This window comes from Epinephelus lanceolatus, chromosome 10 (genome assembly GCF_041903045.1).
Source record: "Epinephelus lanceolatus isolate andai-2023 chromosome 10, ASM4190304v1, whole genome shotgun sequence".
NCBI lineage: Eukaryota > Metazoa > Chordata > Actinopteri > Perciformes > Serranidae > Epinephelus > Epinephelus lanceolatus.
Window position 1 is genome coordinate 26,314,762 of NC_135743.1, and position 22,541 is coordinate 26,337,302.

The 22,541-nt window shown below is 40.4% G+C and overlaps 2 protein-coding genes across 2 annotated transcripts; both read left to right on the forward strand.

The window, feature by feature from the left end:
* Window positions 1–256: 256 nt before the first annotated feature.
* LOC117265293 (lipid scramblase CLPTM1L-like) lies at window positions 257–14,433 on the forward strand. Its single transcript, XM_033639705.2, has 17 exons — window positions 257–1,168; window positions 3,481–3,572; window positions 3,743–3,920; window positions 4,040–4,167; window positions 5,956–6,034; window positions 6,145–6,262; window positions 7,739–7,833; window positions 8,012–8,096; window positions 9,078–9,178; window positions 9,268–9,327; window positions 9,489–9,539; window positions 9,622–9,704; window positions 9,969–10,003; window positions 10,882–10,937; window positions 11,546–11,590; window positions 11,801–11,934; window positions 12,392–14,433. Exons 1-17 carry the CDS (start codon window positions 968–970, stop codon window positions 12,456–12,458), a joined length of 1,608 nt encoding a protein of 535 aa, XP_033495596.1. The 5' UTR covers window positions 257–967; the 3' UTR covers window positions 12,459–14,433.
* A 3,476-nt stretch (window positions 14,434–17,909) lies between these two features.
* On the forward strand, window positions 17,910–22,341 carry LOC144464522 (uncharacterized). Its single transcript, XM_078171895.1, has 3 exons — window positions 17,910–18,012; window positions 21,431–21,553; window positions 21,787–22,341. The coding sequence occupies exons 1-3, from the start codon at window positions 17,964–17,966 to the stop codon at window positions 21,996–21,998; spliced, it is 384 nt and encodes a 127-aa protein (XP_078028021.1). The 5' UTR covers window positions 17,910–17,963; the 3' UTR covers window positions 21,999–22,341.
* Window positions 22,342–22,541: the final 200 nt, after the last annotated feature.

Sequence of the window (22,541 nt, forward strand, 5' to 3'; positions counted from 1 at the left end):
CATGACCCTCCCTCCACCATAAATATAAAATATTCACATTAAATGTAAGTATTAGAGAGATGCAACAAGCAAAGAGTAAAAATCTGTACACAACAGTGTAATAGGTGGACATTACTGGATTTTAAAAAACTTGCCCTTTGATGTTTAAAAGTCAAAAGTTTATAACAAAATCCTGGTGTTGAAACGGCCTTGGTTTTTAAGTACTGTCATGCATGTCTTCTTCTTCTTCTTCTTCTTCTTTTTTTTTTTTTACTTTTTTTTTCTTTACAGTGTCTAGTTGGTGTAAAGGTTTATTTTTTGGCAAAATTTTAAATGTGAGACGTAGATTTCAGTGATTTTTAAGAGGGAAGCCTGCATTGAGCATGATGTGTTCAAAGACCATCACAATTTGAAAATTTGACAATAATTTCTGTTTTTACAGTTTCTGGCTATAATGTTAATGCCGTAATTTTGGCGATTCTTAAATTAATCATGCCTTTTAATACAAAAAAATCAAAATAAATACAAAATACAACCATTTAAAGTTCAATGTCCCTCCCCTGAGCCAAAATAAAAAATACACAAGTCCCTCCCCAGTGCTTAAAAGTATTTGACATGCCTCACCACCCCCCTGTATAAATAAGGAACAGTCCCTAAATCAAAATTTTGCCTTACCAACTCACATAATGAATGAGCCTACTTAATCATGAAATACTGAGATAATATTTAACAAACTATGGTGTGTGCTCATTGCTGTGGCTTCGCGAGATGTGGACTCAGACTCGGTGTACACGGTGCAGCCGCTGAGGCTGAGGTGTTGTCAGCATCAGCATCTCTCCACTGATGCAGATAACCGGAAGGATGCTGTGGCAGGGAGGAAGCGTGGGGACTTTATCGCGTTGACGCTGTATCCGATTATAAACAGCTCCCTCCATTTTTTATTCATTTTTATTTCTTTCGTTGTTGGTTATCAGCTTCAGTAGCTGCCATGTTCCCATCGTGTCAGTCCCATCCTGCAGACAGCAGCGGGAAGAGGAGCTCCATCGCCAAGCTGCTGCTCGGGGTCTTTGTTGTTTATATGCTCCACACCGCCTGGCTGCTGTACGGCTTCCTCAACACCAGACCGTGCGATGGCAGCGCAGGAGAGCTCTGCATCACCTCCTACCTGACTGCGAGACCCAGGCTACAGGTTAGCACAGGCCTCTGTGGCTTTTACAGCAAACACACAAATCAGGGACAGCAAACCTAATATATCTGTGAGATCCAGCTCAAGACGCTGCTGCAAGTTAAATAATGACTTTTGTTTTGTTTTTTTCATGAAAATTAGTATTTAATTATAGAGAGAAAACATGATCGTCAGGCTGAACCATTAACCTGTGATTTAAACATTAAGGGGAAAATCCACACACAGATTTATTATCCTGTAGTATTCTCAAAATATTGATTTATCTATACATATTGATTCTGAACAACTGAAAAAGTCCTTTTCTGCTGTATTAATACACGGGTGCAGCTGCACTTTCTGGCTCTCTCCTAATGTTTATTACAGCCATTCTGCTACTAACCAAGAAAAGGAAAGTTGCCATCATGTTATAGCCTTGTTATATTCTTTTAATAAACATTTACACTGAATGCCCTCAGTGTCAGTTTTCCCTGGGGTATTAAAAATGGTATCAAATATAGCTATTTTTCAAGGTATTGTATCAAAATCAGAAATTCTAGTATCATGACAACAATATTATCCTGAGCACGATGGTTAATCGAAGTTTATGTAAGTTTAGTTTGAGGGTGGTCAGTTCAGTAACTCAAGTAAACATAACTCCCATACTGTAAAACTTCAATTAATAGGCCAGGCTATTATTTACTTAAATCACTGAAGTCAACAGGCTTATATTTGGGACAGGCCTTTAATTCCTTTCACACAAAACTGTTGCTCAGCAAGATGGGAAATACAATCAATTTGTTTATCTAAACCAGCATGAATATTACTTATATAAAAAATAGGTTTCAAATAACATCAATTATGAATCATTTCATGTAGCTCCGACAGACAGCACATCAGAGAAAGAGAGTTACAACACTCATTTAACAGCACCCCACATACCAACAGAGCACCACTTTTTCTCGGTAATATATGTTAATATTTGCAACTTGGATTCATTTTTATGAAAAGCCCTTTTGATTCTGTTGATCTGAGGACCCTTCGGACTAGCACAATACGAAAAACTCACTGGGTAATCCAGGAGTGGGCACATATTCTGACTTTATGACAGCTTCAGATGAAGGGAGTCACCACTTGTTTTTTTGTCAAGCTGGTATTTAAATTGAAATGATTTACGCTCTTCTCTGGTGCTCATAGTTTCAGTAGAATGAACTGAGTGATTGACTTGTGGAGAATCTTACCGCACCAACGCTGTGTAGCATCTCCATATGTGAATATGTGTGATTTAAACAGTGTAATGTTAGCTCCAGTGGGAAGCCAACAGCTTGGTTTTATACGTTTGAAGAGCGTCTATTAAAAAAAAAAAAAAAAAGAACTGCTTGGCAACCAGACCAGGCCTCTAATTGAGACAGGCCCTTATTTGTCAAAACGTGTAGCTACATAGGCTAGTCAATGGGACTGGGCTTTTAATTGAAGTTTTACGGTATGGAGTGCAATCTGGTTTTTCTGTTTTGTTTTGTTGCCAAATTTCATCTCATTTAATGTTAATTGAACGGGGACAAATACAGTATGTACAGAGAACTGTACAAAAATGCAATGTATCACAGCATTTATAGCCACTGCTAATATCCAATGTCTGTCCCTGGATGGGCTTTTAAAATAACAAACATGAGACATGATCAGACACAACAAGGTGAAACAATGTCATACTACATTTTGCTGACCATATAGCAGGCATGTCCAAAGTCCGTCCCGAGGATCAATTTAAACAGCCCTTAGCTTGCCTTTCAAAAATTGACCATATGTGGTCCACCACACAATATTGGTTGATCATACAGTTTGCAGACATGCATCAAGCAAACACACTTTACCTAACAGCAGACATTTCCTGCCAGGTAGCAGACATGGCCTGAAGACGCATAAAGACGACAGTGAGGACTACGTCTTTTAGAAGAAGTGGAAAGTTGAATACATTTTCACTGAAAGATGAAAGAGCTGCATCTGTTTCCATTGTTTGTGATTTTTATTTTTAATGACCCATTTGATGCGAGAAGCAGCTGGCCCCGAGGTATTTTCACATTATCTAATCTGGCCCCCAGCCAACAACATTTAGAGACCCCTGCCTTATTGGAACAGCAGTACAATTTACTGGCATACTCACATATACAGCACATACACACATAGACATCTACGCATGTACATACATATATAAATTTACACTGTATACACATACATATCTATCTATTTCTGCAGCTGCATCTCATTTTGGACTCAAAGCCTCTTCTAAAATGGAAAGACTGCTTTGAATCTCTTCTTCTCTTCTCTTTTGTTGTATCCAGATGAGTGTCTTCACCTGCCTTGTGCCAGACAACAGCCAGCTCAACCTTGCAGTTAAAATAGACCCATTCGACCCACACTCTACATTTGAGAGGTTGGTATCACATGTTCATATCTGCAAGACTTTCCGCTCATTACCATCACAAGAGGAACACTGTAGAAACCATGTCCATGGCATGATATGTTGTTTTAAGAGAGAAAAAGCTTATTTGTCCATCTGTCAGGCTGGCTGTTTTAACTCACTGTCTCTCTGTCTCCCCACAGGCAGGTGAATGTCTCTCTGCCAGAGGAGACTCGAGCTAATGGCACTCTGTACGCAATGGTGTACGTTCACAAAGCCGGAGTTTCTCCTCTGGACGACAGCAGAGAAGTCCACTACGCAGTCCAGCTCACCACCTACATCACTCCCACACACACAGAGGGGCAGAGAGACATGCACAAGGTAAAACGTAATTCAATATCTGACATAGCTCTATCATATTTCAGCTACTGTGTGTCACTTTTACAGCAGATTTAGACGTGCAGTCTCACTGCAGTAAGTTATTTTTGTGGCCCCATCAGAAGCCAAGTCCCAGATCAGAGAGTCCCGTGTCCCACTGGAGACCTCACCTGTCAATCACAATGATGTCAGAGGACTTCACCTTCAACAAGGCGGGGCTTCCTAGTGATGTGCGGCGCTACATGAGAGTGTAAGTCACATGAGGCTGTGGAGGTCAAAGACAGGTGATCAGTCAGAGTGCTGCTGACTTCTGCCTTAGTGCTGCTTCTCATCTGTATACCCTGGAGCTTGAGTGAGGAAAGCTTTTAGACAGTGAGCTCCTTAAAGCACCATTTTATCTGTATAGCCCGCACAGCATACCCTGCATATACCATACAAAATGTTGTACATGTAAATGGTTCCCAACCTTTTCTTATGATCCCTTTTAATAAGCATATCTATTTGTGGCTACTCGTCAAATAGATATCGTAACGTTTCACTCTATCTTAAATTTATTTTATTTTAATACCTTTTAGAGTCTGCAGGTGATAAATTTATTGAGTAATTAAAGGAATACTTCACCCTGCAAATAACGATTTCCATGTCAGTTACTCACTCTGTGTCAGGTTACATTTGCGAGAAAAATGTTGCTTTTCTTCCAGAGAACAAAAAAATCCCAAAACAAAGAAAATTCTCGATAGACAGGTTCAAGGGAACTGCTCTGCGGCTGACATGAAGGCGCCGCAATGGGTGGTTAAATCTGCTCAAAAAATAACCAACAGCAGCCTCCCTTCCTTGGAGGACATTTTTGTCAGCAGGTGCAGAAGCAGAGCGCCATGTATCATGAAGGACCCCACCCACCTGGCACGAACTGTTCACCCCCCCTCAGGCACAAGGCTGCACAGCCTCAAAGCGTGAACGACGAGGCTTAAGTGCAGCTTCTTGCAAGAGGCTGTGAGGCTTATGAATGCTCTGGCTTAAAGTCTATCTTCTGCACTTTATACTGCCGCGACTGTGTGCGGCTACTGATGCACTATTACTTTAACATGCTGCTTGGTTTTTAACTATGTGTTATATTTATTATAGGCTTGGTTAGTTAAGGTTATATAATTATTCATCATAGGTCTGTCTTGAATGTTACTTATTCTGCTGCTGAACCTTTAACTAATTTCATTCCCTGATGTTTTTTAACATGTTTGAATGACAATAAACTGAACCTTTAACCTTGAAACTAACTGATCAAGGCAGTGGTAGACCAGCAGCTCCTGTGTTCAGTGAGGTAAAATTACAGTTTCTGTCAGTGGAGTCTGGCTTTGAAAAGAGCATAGACACGTTTCTCTGTCAGTTCAGTTCCTAATTGGAAAGGGCTGTCTGTTTGGGGAGTACTGAGCATACGAGTGGATAAAAGAGACTTGGATTATACAGCATGGGTTGTGTGAGAGTTTGTAAAGAGATATTTTCCTATGTAGTTTTGCTGTTGCTTAACATGGTCCTCATTTACTTCAATTAATCAGGAATTGTTTACAGTTTTTGGATTCTTCGTTCACTGTGGGGGCTTTTGAGAAAAACAGAATGTTTTCTTCACAAATTCATGTAACATGAAATAAGAAATTGATATACAAATTACCATTTAGAAGAGGAAGCAAAGTTTAGAAAGTCAGGAAAAAACATTGTGCATTGTGAGCCTTTGTAGAGGTCCTCCCAAGCTGGTAATCGCTGGTATATAGTTACCATTACCAGCATGGTTGCTTCTCTGTAGAACAACAGTTGTGAGTGGGGGTTGGCTGTTTATCAATGGTTAGGCACATCTGATCAGAGAGTAAACACAAACCCTGTTAGTTCTGTCAGATATACCTTAGGTGTGTTGCTGAGTAAACTATTTAAATGCACGTGTGTACGATCCTTCCTCTCCTCGCAACGCTTCCTGTAAATAAGGAATCTGCCCCGAGCCACCAACGCGTCTGTTTGGATTGAGCTTTCTTCCGATTTCTCCCCACAGCTCTCAGGAAGGCCGACAGATGATCTACCTCCCTCTGCTGCTGGTGAACGAGCTCAGCTTCAGAGTCAGAGACCTCGTGGTAGGATAACTTTACACACTAAGTTTAAAGGACACTTATTAAAACTTTGTTCAATAAATACTGGGTTTTGAATGAAATAACCTTGTATCTATCTATGCACCCGTTCATAGGAGATCAGCAGCAGCACTGTTCAGCTCCCTCTGACTGTGTCCTATGAGGGGATCTCTCTGAGGGGGTTCAGGTTCTGGGTGCACCTACAGGATGTGGTTTATTCCCTGCGACAGTTCGGTGAGCTAATAACACAACATATATTTAGATATACCTGCAAGCAGCAATTCCAGGGTACAGCTACCAGCTACCATGGGCCTTTAAAACTTGAAAGCTCAATAGGGTCAAGGCCTTTAACAGTTAACGACACCTGCGTTAAAGATAACCAACGTGTTTTTGACAATCGGACAGATGCTCATTCATTTACAACCTAATCTCTACTGGGCCACACTCTTCTTTGGCAACACTGTTACTTCCTACTGGTTGATTGCAGAAACAGTTTGGGGGAGATGCTTCAGTGGCTAAATTAAGAGTATTCACCGAGTTTGGTGATGTTTAGACAAACTGTCATTGATTTGTGGACAAATTTTGCACCGGGCTGATGCACTTGTTTTCAACTGGTGGCGCCCCCTATTGAGCCATTTCAAAATAATTTTACACACATGATTTAGCATTGTTATTTAATATATCCTGCAAGTGTTTTAATGATTGGACAAAGAATTTCTGATTTATAGTCTAATTTGAGTTATTATTTTGCATTTGTGTTGCCCCCTAGTGGTCAACTTTAATGAAACTTTCAGGATATATTGGGAGCACTCATGTAGAAATTTCCCACTAGTTTTGTGATAATTGGCTCAGTGGTTATGGAGTTAGGTCTATTTATATGCTGAGCTACACCACTCTAAAGTTCATTGGTTGGTATCTTCATTACAAAATAAGATATCAACCAGCTTTCAATATCTTTTGCTAAACATCTGATGAGGATTCACTTAAAAAATTTGGTACAAATTGGACCTATGGTTAAGGACACGATGTCAAAGGTGTTTTTAAAAAAAAATCAAAATGATGGAAAATCTAGTTGGCAGACCTTAATTGTTCTTGAGGCTTTTGTGGAGCACATTGAGCTGAACTTGTGTGTCAAATTTTAATGTGAATCAGACTTGCAGTATGATGGGCTTGGCCTTTCTAAAATTGAATTTTTGGGCCTTAATCATACTACTTCCATCTGGCCAATTGGCATCATATTTGTTGAAGGAATAGCAAATCAAATGTGGCTAGTAAACAGATTTTGTAGTTGGAAGAAGTCATCTTAAGGCAAAGTTATTTGTGGAAATATTTTCTAGATTCCCTACCTCACTATTTGATTGATTAGCTATGAGACCTGTGAGGCAAGTTTTCTGTTTTACCAGTCCTGTAACATTATCCCCACCACTCCACCAGTGGAGACTGCCCTCTGGTGGCACATCTTGTGCACTACATCTCATCAATACAGCATCTCTGTATCAGTTTAATTGAAAGAGGAGCATCTGTATTTTTTATGGTAATGAAAATCATACCTTCAGGATTTCTAAATATTGCGGTACATTGTAATACCTTGATACTGCCCAAGCCTAGTGAAAAACTAGTACACATTTCAGCCTTTTTTTACATATATCACATTGTCCGGAGATTGAACTGAATGAAATCTTTTAACTCTGCATTTTGGTGTTAATTCAGGCTTCACAGAAGAGAACGTGGATGAGATTAAAGAAACTTTGGCAAGCTCCAACCTCTACCTGTTAGTGCTGACTGCACTCATCACAGCTCTGCAAGTAAGATTTTAAAAAAAAATACCATACTATACACATTAGCATTCACCTGACAGATAGTCTTAATTATTGTATAAATCGCAGTCTGTATATGTAACATAGTTTGTCATGTGGGCATATTGCAAATGAAACATTGTAATATTAAAGTAAGATTCTTCTCCCTGTCTGTGATTTTCTACAGCTCATCTGTGAATTCTTGGCTCTTAAAAATGACGTCAGCTCATGGAGAAAAAAGAAGACCATGGCGGGAATGTCCAGGAAGTCAGGTGAGAAAATCACCAAATTAAACAAGCTTGACTTGTCATATTAGTTTGCAATACTAAAAGCTTACCAGCAATTATGAACAACATTAAAGGGAAACCTAAGTATTTTTTAACCTGGACCCTATTTTCCTATGTTTTTATGTCCAAGTAACTAATGGAAACAACATTTTTTGAAATTGGTCCAGTACTGGGAGAGACTGCTGCGGCCACAGCAGTGAATCAGGCTGCACTATAATCCCAACAGGCAATTGTGCACCATCAATTTACGTCCAGTAAAAGTGTTTGTTTTTGCCACTGATAGGCTCAGATTGTTATATATCACTGACAACATTACGGAAAAGACCCAACAGAGCCAAAGTTTCTTTAATCTCATCCACGTTCTCTTACCTTTTGCTTGGTCTGGTATGTTTGTGCATGTAACCAACTCTCGCTCAAGGAAAAGTCTCATTCTGAAATCTTGCAGATTTTTTTTTTAATCTTATCTTTAAGACAACACTAAGCTCCCCTTTCTGTACTCCAACACAACACACTCCTCCCAGCATTCCTCTCTCCAGCTCTTACTAATGTTTCCCCTGTTGTTTTTCCTGCAACAAGTCACCTCTCACGAGATTTCAGAGCGAGACTTCTCCTTGAGCAATAGCCAACAGATTAGCAAACGGTAAAGAAAAATGTTTCATTTCTCTGTAGGGATCTTTCAGTAATGTTGCCAGACACTTATGATAACAATCTGAGCCTGTCAGTGGCAAAACCAAGAACCTTTAGTGGACGTATAGTGATGGTGGAAAATTGCCTGTAGGGATTACATTCCAACCTGTAGTGGTCTCACTAAGTGTTGGACCAATTTAAAAAAAAAAAAAGTCCACTTCATTAGTTTCCTTTAAATTAAAATTTTTGCTGTAAATGAAGTATCACACAGCAAAGCAGTAGGAAAATATTGAAATAGTTATTAACTGTTCCCTTGGTCTGTTCCCTCTCTGTTTGTAGTTCTGTGGCGTAGCCTCAGCACTTTGCTGATTTTCCTCCACCTGCTCGAGGAGACCAGTCTACTGGTGCTGCTTCCTGTTGGACTGGGAGCATGTGTGGAGGTATTCAGTATACTCAAATACCTCCAACACAAATGGTCAATTAAAGATCATAACTTACAGTTTAAACCCACTAACCTGTCGTCCTGCAGGTCTGGAAGGTGTTTACAGTGTTTAAGATCCAGTTTCAGTGGAAAAACTCCAAGCTCCATGTGAGTATGCTGATTTAACCTGAGTGGAGTAATATGTTTTGCCGTGGTTTAAATAATGTCACACTTTCTTTTTGCGTATCTTAGTAACTAGATTTTTGCTTCCAGTCCAGATGCAGATAGTCAATTTTTAACCAAAGTCCACCTCTTCTGTCACTGTGTAGGTAACTAAGTTGGATGAAGAGGAAAGAAAGACAGTGGAGTATGACGTGCAGGTATGTTTCTGTCTTTTCTGATTTTATCCTCTGCCTCAGGCTTTGTTTGATTTTAATATTTTGTGTGTGGGTTTCTCTTCAGGCATCCAGATACTTGTCCTACTTGGTCTATCCTCTGTGTATCAGTGGAGCTATTTTCTCACTGGCCTACTTACGCCAAAAGAGGTGAGCATTTGTTGCTACCAAATGTCACACACTTGTTTGTGCAGCCTGCTCGTAACATTTCAACACAAACTCTTTCCTGGTAACATTTTAGTTCCTCTCCAACTACAGTGGTGATGTCTTTTAAGCAGTCAGATTTAAATCACAGCTGAATGTTTCTTGAATGAAAGTAAGATGTTTTTTGGTTGTTCTAATATACTGGTCATTATTTACATGAATTCAGCAGCTGCTACATCAGATTAACATTAAATTGAATTATGTTTGCAGTTACTATTTCTGGCTGATCAACAGCCTGGTGACTGGTGAGTAAACTTCCATCATTTGTACCAGTGAAACGAGCTCTTCTCTTGTTAACGGCACCGTTTTTCAATTATTTCTTGTCAGTTTTTTTGGTAACACTTTACTTGAAGGTGTCTACATAAGAGTGACATGACACTGTCATAACTATGACATGATATGGTCATGAACCTGTCATGAACATTATGGACTGCTGTCATTAAGTGTCATTTGGTTTTTGTAATGACAAGTTGACATTGTTTGGGTTGTCTTGATTATGACAACTTGACATTAATTAAAGTGACATTACCAGAAGTTGTCTTTGTCATGATAAGTTGACATTAAATTTGTTTGGGATGTCCTTATAATGACAACTTGACTTTAACCAGGATGACATTACCAGAAGATGTCTTTGTCATGACAACTTGACATTAACAAGACATGCATCTTTTTTGTGTTTATGACAAGTTGACATAATGATTATTATTGTTATGACAAAGACATCTTCTGGTTATGTCATCCTGGTTAATGTCAAGTTGTCATTATAAGGACATCCCAAACAAATTTAATGTCAACTTGTCATGACAAAGACAACTTGCGGTAATGTCACTTTAATTAACGTCAAGTTGTCATAATCAAGACAACCCAAACAATGTCAACTTGTCATTACAAAAACCAAATGACACTTAATGACAGCAGTCATAAACGTTTATGACATGTACATAATGTTTATGACAAGTTCATTATAGTGACATGTCATAGTTATGACAGTGTCATGTCACCCTTATGTAGATACCTTCAAGTAAAGTGTTACTGTTTTTTCATTAAATTTACCCGATGTCTTTACTTTTATATTAACTTTTAGTGTGCTGCTGCATTGACACTTAACCTCTCCTCCTTTCAGGAGTGTACGCCTTTGGCTTCCTGTCTATGGCCCCACAGCTCTTCATCAACCACAAGGTCTGCAACTTCATCACACGCCATTACCAGCAGACTGTTCACACAGTGTATACGCAAACAGTAGATCTTCTCTGCATCCTGATCATATCGATCACATTGTTAGTGGTCCGAACTACCGTTGTTTATCATACATGTAAATCACATTACCTTTCCCGCTCAATTTTAAGGCAAATTATTAGATATTTTAGTGTTGAATATAATTTCTACAGTAAATTACATATGTGAGCTTCCTGTGTATTGTACCTTTAAGTCAATCGCCATCATTCACAATTGTCTTATGAAACAGTTAATTATTTTAACCATCTGCCTCGCAATCCACCATTAGACAGTCTGAAGAGCTGCACTGCATTTTGGGGCAGTGAACTACTGTATGTTCAGCAAGCTCACATCTCATACTCAGAAATTCTTTCTAATTTAGTGTACATTACATCCAGACATTTTTTGCGAACACTTCATATTCAATTTTTACGTCATAATTAGTATGAATAGCATGTTAGTATGTGGTTTTAAGCACAGCCCACATTATGTGTATTATGATTATACTATATTGATTATACTGCTATGAAATACTTGTCCCTTTGTGTTTCTTGCTCCTCCCTCTGGATCAGTTGAAGTCTGTGAGCCACCTGCAGGGGACAGTGTTAATGTACAGAGTGAGTGTGACTATTTCCCTGGCACATTCATATACAGTAACAGTAACACACTTTCTGCAGCCGAGAGCAGAGTAGATTTTTCTGGGTACTTTGTATTGAAATGTTTCTACATTGACTTAAGAACCATTTTAATTCTCACCGGACAGTTTTCACTGGTTGATTAGTTATTTATTCTCTCCCTCCTTCCTCTCCTCCATCTCTTTCTACCAGGGAGTGAACACGCTGATCTCAGATCTGTGCTCCTTTGCCTCCTTTTTCTCCTCCTCTGCATCCTTCTCCTCTTCTCATCAACTTTCCTGCTTCAGAGATGAGCTCTTCTTCTTCCTCTACCTCTACCAGCGGAGGTGGGACTCTGCACAGGATACTACAAAACAAACACATTTACACTGAACACTGTGTAAACACTGTGGGACTCCAGTGTTTGACTTTAGACTTAGACTGTCCTCCCCCAAAAAAATCACACCATAGGTCATTTGTACAATCAGCTTACTACGACCCATATTTACGTTTGCTGGTAACCTCTTGTGGTAGTACTCATTATGACAAGGAAGAAGGTCAGATGATGTAGCATAAAGAGCGGCAAAACTTGCATAAGGAGGAGGTCAGGTTGGAAATAAGGTCAAACTAACTTAGGACTTTGACCCAGGAAGGCTGTTTGTGTCCCGAATGAAACAAAAAGTCAGCCTTGACTTATGACTATGCCGTCTATTTAGGAAATGCTCCTGTAGTTAGTATTAGACTGACTGTTGTCTGGATCTGTGTGTAATATCTAACCCTGCTTTCACCTCATATCTCCACCAGGCGTTTCGCCCACAAGGCCAGGAGGCGAGAGTCTGGGAGCCACAGCAAGAAACTAAAGACTCAATGAGGACGAGACAAATTCCTCTCCTTTTCCTTTTTTCCCCCCTGAGAAATTAACGCACAAACACACAAAAACTCATCTTCAAAACACCAATGAAGATGTGAAACGGAGGCTCGGGCAGGACAGTCAGCCACAGCAGCTTTAAACTGATCCGAGACGAGCTGTTCTGCCTCCAACTCTGCACCACTGTACTCTCATGGTGCTGCTGCTTCCTGCTTGGCATTAACGAAGCTTCCCCCTTTACTGCTACAGTGATTGAACAGACAGACACTGCTGCACGTTATGCAAGAAGATCATCAATGGCATCGTATCACCGGTTGTAATGTGCATTTGCTTGACTCTGCTCTTTGTGCACACATAAGGGGGTTCCTGAAAATGTCTCAGATATAGCTTCATAATCCTAAATCAATAACCACCTGCTGCAACTAGACTTGTACTTCATGGACTCACTTAACTCATTTTGTCACTGGCTTTCATATGTCTGTCTGAAAAGCTTGGGTCATTATTCTCCCTTTAAAATTTACTTGTTAACAAATTTATTGTACAGATTTATACACACGCAGTATATTCTGCTTGTTCCAGCACTTAACTGAAACTGGGGCGGCCCTCTAATAGGCGTCAACTGCTATATGAAGCTATACACCAAGTATAAACTGAAATATTCTAAACTCAAGATGGCATTATTTTTATGGTTGCGCCATAACATAGAATGAATAACCCCAACTCAGCGCAACATATTTAGTTTCTTTGCAAACTTTAGTGATTTAAAATAGTGTCCTGTGGTTTGAACATTGCGTGGCATTGCAGCACAGGTGTGTAATGACAGTCAAACAGGTGAATCCTGCAGGGTTACAGGTAAGCAACATGGCCTCAGACAGTGATGGGAGGACGAGGGAAGCAACACAAAGCACTTTTTTTATTCTTCCTCCAGCTTAGGAGAATAAAGTAGGTGAGGTAAGGTTAAACTTTAATGTCGCAGAGGGGCAATCTGAGATATAGACAGTGGTCATGAGTGCAACAACACAGACAGAATCCAGTATCACACACTGTCAGGGGTAAATCATGGACATCAGTGGTCTCTGCTGGTTTAGATAAGCGATAGCAGACGGGACGCAGTACGCTCTATAACGCTAAGTGCTGCATTTAGGGAGGTGTAACATAGAACATTTTCATGATAGTCCTATCTACATTGAAACTCTTCAGCTTCCTTAAAAAGAATAGCGTTGGTTTGCCTTCTTACAGACGCCATCAGTGTTCACATCAAGATTCGACTTGTCATCTAAGACAGTGCCAAGGTACTTGTACTGCTGCACTACTGCCACCGGCTCCCCCTTAATCATATGACTGGTGTTAAAGGTGTCCTATCAGGTTGTGTTGCTGGTAACATTAAAGGGTACATGCTACCTGTTATGTAGAGTTAATGTTAGTCTTGTATATCTAGAATGTCATTAGATATAGTAACTTATCATTCACCCTCATATATTATATTGAATTACTTCTACCGTCAGTACACTGTACAGATATTTTATAAAGACTGGCTTTGCAATGTTAACATATAAAAACAGATTACACTATTGTCAGCGAGTTAACCTGATGGCATGTGTCTATGAAATCCCCGCATTGCATTTTAACTTACAACATACAGAATAGCTGCTTAGTTGAAGTGTCAGTGTGTTCCCTTCCACTCAGCACACACACACACACACACACACACACACATTACAAAGAATGAGAAACATGTATCTACAAACGGCATAAACACAGCACTGTAAATGAACTCTTTAACCAAGCTGTTTATTGTGCTTGTATCATACTGACCTCTGCGCTTATTTCTACTTCTTTGCCGACTGAACTGCTTGAGCTGGAGAATAATTTACAAACTTAAAATGATTTTTTAAATTATTTTATTTTGCATTGCTTTGACAATGCAACCTGCTTGTTATGTTTTTCTAATATGAAATAAAGGTAAAAAAAATGTTGGGTATGTGTATGGATTGATGTGAATGTGATAGCTTGTGCTTCTATCAACACGTGCAATCAGAAGACAAAAGAAGACAGACAGCAGACTGGTAGTTATAGCAACCGCCTGACTTGTTTTTGTTGAGGATGTTTCCACACTTTGCACACATGCTTTGTGATTTCTGTCATATTATGAATTAAGGAGAGAGTGAATATCACTGTGTCCCATTTAGGGTCGTATTTGGTGTCAGGAAAAAAATATTAATTGAGAGAGAATCCTAACACTAAGTTTGTTTGTTTGTGTGTGTGTGTGTGTGTGTGTGTGTGTGTGTGTGTGTGCTGGGTGTGTTGTTGGGTGTGTGCTGGTGCATTCCTCTGTTAACACTGGACATATTTGATGTGACAGATATGAGGATGACGTGGGTGCCGTCAGTCACTCTGAGAATGTCCCCAAGATTTGAAATCCATTTATTCATCTAGTGAAGAAAAAGCTGTTTAATGCTGTTTTAATACACAGTAACTGGCATCACAGTTGTTGTCCAGTTAGTTGGAGCTGGTAGTGTAATGTTGGTCAGGTCAGTTTTCGTCTTTTATAAGAAGCAGATCTCATTCATTTTGAACTGAAAGAGTTTTTGGTGAAAAATTGTGGCGGCAACAAAATAAGGGGTGTGGTTTTCATAAAAGTTTGGTTTTAAAGAAATTACACCTTCACTATCTGACACACGCCCAGAACCTTAGATTTGATTTATGTCACTGGTTCATAGGCTGCAAGATTACTTCTGCTAACAAGTAACCTGTTTTATGACAATATTTAAACTTGCAATAACAGATTTATTTGGCCACTTGAGGGCTGCAGAAACAAGTTGCCATGCATGCACTTTAATTTGATGTGAGCAAACACTTGCTTATATCATAACCGTTACTGAGCAAACTTTTATTTGGATTCATGTTTTTGTCCACCTGATGAATGTAAGTGCAATATTAACTGTCTTTTAGTTCTGTTTTTGGTCTCCACCAACTTAGAGTTATGATCGTGAAGTGTCTTAATGAACACCATTTCCCATAATACATAGATGTTTGTGGGCTAAAAGACACAGGTGGACAGGTAAGGTGAGTTCATGAGCAAATAAAGGTGTCTAAGTTTTTAGACATTCTTTTTTTTTCTGTAACCACTTATCCTTTTGGGGGTCAGGGGTGTGCTGGTGCCCATCCCAGCTGACACTGGGCGAGAGGCGGAGCCCTGGTTACCAGACTATTGCAGGCCTGAAACCGAGACAGACAACCATTCACACTCACACCTACGGGCAATTTAGAGTCACCAATTAACCTGCATGTCTTTGGACTGTGGGAGGAAGCCGGAGCATCCGGAGAAAACTCACAATGACACGGGGAGAACATGCAAGCTCAGCGCAGAAGGGCTCCCTGGGTTTCACACCAGTAACCCTCTAGCTGTGGGGAATTGCCCATTGGTTTGACAGCCCATTGTTCCGACCATATTAAACTCATTGTTCCGAAGTCCGTTCCGAAATCATCATGATGCCTTGTGGTTTAGGTCTGGTTAGGTTTAGGCACAAAAAAACACTTGGTTAGGGTCAGGAAAAGATCATGGTGTGGGTTAAAATGAAAAAGAAAGTGACAAACACATAAGCCGTGAGCCTGCTCCGTCTCAAGCCCGTCGCAGCGCACCATACGCCCGCCGCGAGCCGTTCAGCACCGCGGACTAATGGGATGTCGAACCAATGGGCTGTCGAACCAATGACATGGACCCCTAGCTGTGAGGTGACGATGCTAACCACTGCCCACTATGTCGCCTGTTTTTAGACAGCAGAGATTAAAACTAGAAAGTTGAAAAACTTACTGGAGAAGTTTTAAAGATATGGATGATACCAAGTTACAGCTAGGTGAGTGCCCACACTGCAGCATGTCATTTCTTTCAATGCTCACAAAGTTATCACTGTTGGCTTTCTTAAAGCTGGAGTGCGGGACTTTTACGTATAAGTTAACGTGGGTTACAGTCAAGTATACCAGAGTTGTGGTGTCTGTGGTGACTTTCCTGCGCTGGCACACCAGAAGTGATGTTTTACTTCAACCAACCAGAGCTAAAGGGGGAAGGATGCGGGGAGAGACTGATGGAGCAGCACCTACGAGTAAGGCTGAAAAGTATGGCGTCCACAAAAGCGCCTGGAGTGGATGCTCCAGATGAAAAAGAAACACTTATGAACTCACCTTACCTGTCCACCTGTGTCTTTTAGCCCACAAACATCTATGTATTATGGGAAATGGTGTTTATTAAGACACTTCAGAACCATAACTCTAAGTTGGTGGAGACCAAAAACAGAGCTAAAAGACAGTTAATATTGTACTTACATTCATCAGGTGGACAAAAAACTCACTGTGGTGAGGTCACCTGGAGGAATACGTTATTAAGCGTGCATGGATAGGTTTTGTGTAATTACTCTCACTGTCAGAGGGGGGAGAAAAAAGTTCCGCACTGCAGCTTTAAAATCATAAAAGTATCAGGCTTTTATAGTGACTGTTAAAATGGAGGCCATTTTGGCTGAAGATGTTGAAAGTAAACCCTAGGAACATCCTTCAATTTCTTAAGGGAGAACATGAAAGAAATGCTGAATTACAGATTGCACCGAGCTGCAGAAGCTGGTGGAACAGCTTGAACATGACATCATTACTTTGGCCCTCTACAAGAGCGGTGAGAGTGAATTAAGACATTAAGGTTACTGCCTAAACCAGTGGTTCCCAACTGGTCCAGTCACAGGGTCCAGATTTATCCAAAGTCATTAGTTCAAGGTCCACACAGTTTAATAAATTCAGCGTCATACTTGCGTTTGGCCATGTTGTCGAGCTAGTTGGCTGTCTCTGTCACGTGGCTGTCTGTTAGTCACTCGCTCTACAGCAGGACACAGCACTTTAAACTAAACACTGTGCTAGACATTCAGTGTGTCGAAAAATAAAGTGTGTTTTTTACAAACTTCACACGTTTGTGAGTCACTTGCGATCCATTCAGAATGGACCCACGACCCATGTTTATTTCCATGTTTGCTTCTGCTGCCTGTATTCACAGAGGGTGTATTAAAATAGACCTGGGAGTTCCCTCTTGACTAAAGAAAAGAAAGTCAACAGCACTTGAAGCAGCCCTGCAACACAGGTTGAGCTGAACATGCTGCAAGTCATGACATAATACTCGCCGGCCTCAGCGACACACTGTCACACACTCTGTTTCAGTTAACAGCTGCTCAACTCAATGAGCCACATTGTGTCTTGTGCCTGTGATTGGCAGCAGATAAATACAGCGCAAGTTTCTGTGATACCACACAAGATCTAGGAATGCCCAACACACGCACGCACATGTAGCATTTATGAGATGCTTTTGGTGCCATAACAGTGGATGGTGATGTGGGTGGAACTGCTGCTGTGAGCTGCTTCTGTAAAACAAACAAAAGAAACCACACACACACACACACACACACACTCAGAGCAGGGCACACCACGTCTGACAGCGGAGGCTCAGGTGGTGAACAGACACTCACGCCTGTCATGAAGATGATGCTCGGCCTTGTGCTCCTCTCCTGCCTCATCTCACCAGGTACCTAACTAAACCTCAGTCTCCTCAAACTGTAGTTGAGAGGATCAGGAGCTTTTCTCATGACCAAACTCATCTGTGGATGTGAAACACAGACAGGGTGAATGTGGTAAGTAGGCTGTCTGTATGAATCTTGTAGGGAGGGCTTCAGGATCAGGTTTACTGATAAAAACATCAGTCTGGTGTAATTTGAGAGACTAAAATCACTGCTCCTAACTTTAAAAAGCAAGGGTGTTTCCTGTCAAATGAATTTAATAAAGGTTCAGTGGCAGTGGTGGAAATACTCAGATCTTGTTCTTGTTCTGACAGTTTAAGTTAAAGGGGGGATAGAGGGGGGATGACACGCAGCAGAGGGCCACAGGCTGGAATAGAGCTTGTGGCCACTGTGGCTAGGGCACTGCCTTTGATATGGGACACTTGCTCTACCCACTTAGCCACCAAGCGCCCCTAGATTGTCCCATTTCAGAATATTGTAGTATTCTTTCTAATATAACTGATGATGCATGAATGTGTCACTTAAGTGTTGCTGCTGGCAAAGATGGAGCTCATTTTAATGACTTTATATACGGTTGGGTAGCTTGTATTTCCCTCTGAAATGTAGTGGAGTGCAAGTATGAAGTAGCATGGAGTGGAAATATTCAAGCAAATTAAATGTACTTTCCACCACTGCTCAGTAGAACCGACTGTAACCTGGTTATTTTCAGGTTTTTGTGGCCAGGTTCAAGCTTTTTACTGAAAAAAAAAAAGAAGTTTAATTAAGATAACAATCCTTTACACAATTTGTTCAAACATAAAACTTTAACTGAGGATTTGTAACTTTGAAAATAAGATTTTTTTTTAAATTTTAATGTCTGTCGAGTCTGATCTTTGGTTTTGTAGCTTTCAGTGTGTACAGTATGTCATTTTGTTTACTGAGTTTTATGCATCACCTCGATGACATGAGAGCAGAACAATAAACTGAATGGGTGGAACACCTTATAGCATCCTTTTCAATACTCTTTACAATTAAAGAAGCAAGCCGGACAAGTTTTAACAATGCCGTCTTTGGGAGTAGCTGTATTTCTAGTTTGGAGTATTTTTAACGTGACTTTCGGGTGCATCATAAAGGTTCCTCCAGTCCTATACTTTTCTTCTTCCATAGTCAGACTGAACATATTTAATGAGTCTAACATAAATTTTAATTTTGGGCTTTGATCCAGCAGCAAACATTCAGGAGCCTTATTTGATTCTTAATGCTTAAACTGTTAGAGAAGCCTGTATTTGTCACTTGTGTGTGTCATCTCTGTCACAAAGACAGTAACGACAACCTGATCCCAGTTTAATTCTACACTTGTCTATGATTTTCTTACTATATAATGACGAAAACTCTGTTTGTCTGTGTGTCTCTGCTCCACGTTTTTCTCCTCACTGACTTGGTCAATCCATGTGAAATTTGGCACAGTGGTAGAGGGTCATGGGAGGATGCGAATGAAGCAATATTACATCAATTGGCCAAAGGGGGGCGCTATAGCAACCAACTGAAATGGCAAACTTTGAATGGGCATATCTCATGCCCCGTATGTTGTAGAGACATGAAACTTTGCACAGAGATGCCTCTCCTCATGAGGAACAAATTTGCCTCAAGAACCCATAACTTCCGGTTATATAGATTTTCCGCCATTTTGAATTTTTTGAAAAACACTTAAAATCGATTTCTTCCTAGGAAGTTTGACCGATCTGCATGAAACTCGGTGAACATAATCTAGGGACCAATATCTAAAGTTCCCTCTTGGCAAAAGTTGGAAAACTTACTAAAACTGAGCTTCTATAAGGCAATGAATATTGCGGAGGGCGTGGCTCATCACATAAAGGTGTATAACATCTCAAGGGTTTCACCGATCACCACGCAACTTTGTAGGCATATGACCACACATAATCTGAGGGGACCCCTCCATTATTGACCCCATCAAACAAAATGGGGGCGCTAGAGAGCTAGTTTCTTATCTAGGCCTAACCGCCATATCGATTTTTACTAAACTTGGTAGATATGTAGAACAGGACGCCTCAAGGTGACTGGAGAAATTTAACTCTAATTGGCAACTGGGTGGCACTATAACAACAGAAAAATGCTTAAAAATGGCTAAAATGTGACCGATCGCTGTGGCTCCCCCTGTGGCTGAATGTTTGTTTCTTTTTTCTAATTTTTGGTATGACTAAGTCATGGTATGGTATGTTGCACTCAATGGGTATGGACTAGTATCACCAATTCTCAAAATATTTTCTCAAGCAGACCATGACAACTTTTAACTCAGTGAGAGCTGATGTCATTAAGACCAGAGGCGGAGCAAATGTTTTCTCTAAAGCCCCAAATGTTTCAGGTTTTAAAGGCACACACTTTGTGTCATTTAGATATGTTATTTATCCTGCTATGCTATAACCTAAAGAAAACTAATTGAGTAAATGTTCTTCTGTTGGCCTGATATTAGATTGCGAGTACTGAAGACCACATTTACTTGGCATTGTTTAAGATCCTTGATTTGCAGTTAGAGCAGCCCAGATTATTTGGATGGATTCAAATGTAAAAGATTTGTTAAATTAACATTCACTCTGTGAACTTTACCCCAGCATAGTGTAACAGATAGGTTTCAAGATAAGGAATGTCTGCCTTATCTGCATTATGTTATCTAAAAATAGTAACATCAGACAGTCCACAGGGGCTTGACTTGGGAACCAGAGGGTTGCCGCCGGTTCAAGTTCCCGCACAGTGTGGACTGGCAGCTGGAGAGGTGCCAGTTCGCCTCCTGAGCACTGCCAAAGTGCCCTTGAGCGAGGCACCAAACCCCCAACTGCTCTGGACCCTGTGGCTGGACCAGTTGGGAACCACTGATCTACAGGATGATCTTTTTCCTTAGCAACTATCATGTTTTTCTCAAATGATGTACAGATATTTAGGCTTTTAATGATCTCAAATGGCTTCAAAAATCAAGTGTATAGCTGCCATTAATGGGGACAATATCTCTGCAGGGGAGCATGCCTCGGACGCCATAGGTTTGGGTTGTGCCCTGAATGTTTACAATGTGTCATGATCTCTGAAAAAAATCTAAATCCAAGACAACTGTGACTACAAACCATCATGACCTCAGACAAATACATAATAAACGAAGAGGAAGGTTATGAAGGTTTTTCCCTGGTCCCACCTAGCTACTGATTAACTAATCATAGCAACCATCAACTTGATATTAAAATGTCAAATACGTGAAAATACTGATGGGATGGATATCCAAAAAAAGTCAGTATTGCTCCTCTTGCCTCAGACCTCTGAACATGATCCAGTTGTTTTTCCATGGATTTTTTTTTAATCAGTGAAGTTAATGTGTTGTGTATTTTCATCTCTTACTCTTCAATCTGAATTCTCACCATATTTCTCTGCTCTTGCCTGCAGCGCTGTCACTGGATTGCTATGTGTGCACTGCTGCTGCCACCAACGATGCATGCAACAGTAACAACAACACTCAGACATGTGAGCCGCCGCTGGACATATGCATGACTGTCGTAGACGTCTTAGGTAACGATCAAAACGCAGTATCAGATCTCTGCTCAGGAATGTAAAGAACTACAGACTGTGGGCGGATCCAGTATTAATAGAAAATGTCTTACTGAATCTAAATGTATCTCTAAAGAAGGTCTTGTTGTTTTATTGGAGAGTCATCACAGCTTCAGGGAAAACAGAATTGAGTCTAAAATATCTCACTCCAGTCCCCTGCTGTCTCTACATGTGTGTGTGTGTGTGTTGTTCAGGCGCTACCAAAACCATATCAAAGTCATGTGCCAGTGAGGCCACGTGCACAGGAGCTGCCTCGACTGCCTCAGTCGACTCAAACGGAAACGGAAACATCGTCAACTGCTGCAACAGCTTCAACCTGTGTAACTTCAGTGGAGCCGAGTCCGTTCACATACACACCGCACTGCTGCTTCTGACTGTGGGTGTATTATACCTGCTGTCACACTGAGGACTCTGGGATATGTTGTCTCTACATGTGTCTCAATAGACTGCAATAATATGTAGTATAATGTAAAGACTGTTTAGGACTGTAATTCTGCTGGAGACACATTAGGCTCATTAATATCATTATTTACGAGTATGAAGTTTTAAATACTGACAGGACCCTGACCTCTCTGTGGCAGGTTTTTCAGCACTGTTCTGGCACTTATATTCTACTTTCACACCTCAGGGACTTGAATACTATCTGCTTCGTGATGTACTATGTTTGACTATGCTAACGGATTGTCCAAACTATAATGTAAAATGTATCATCATATATACTGCAGTATTACAGCCTATGTACACCTTTACATTTGTCAGTTTGCTGAATTTTGTTGCAACACTCTGTTCTCCTATGTCTTTATTCCTACACCTGCCAACACAATCAGGGGATGACCAACATCACTGAAGTCTCATTCATGGCTGAAAGACTTCTAATGACTATTATTACAGATACAACATAGAGGGATGAATCCTGCAATCGCAATCTGCTCTGTCTCAATGTCTAATT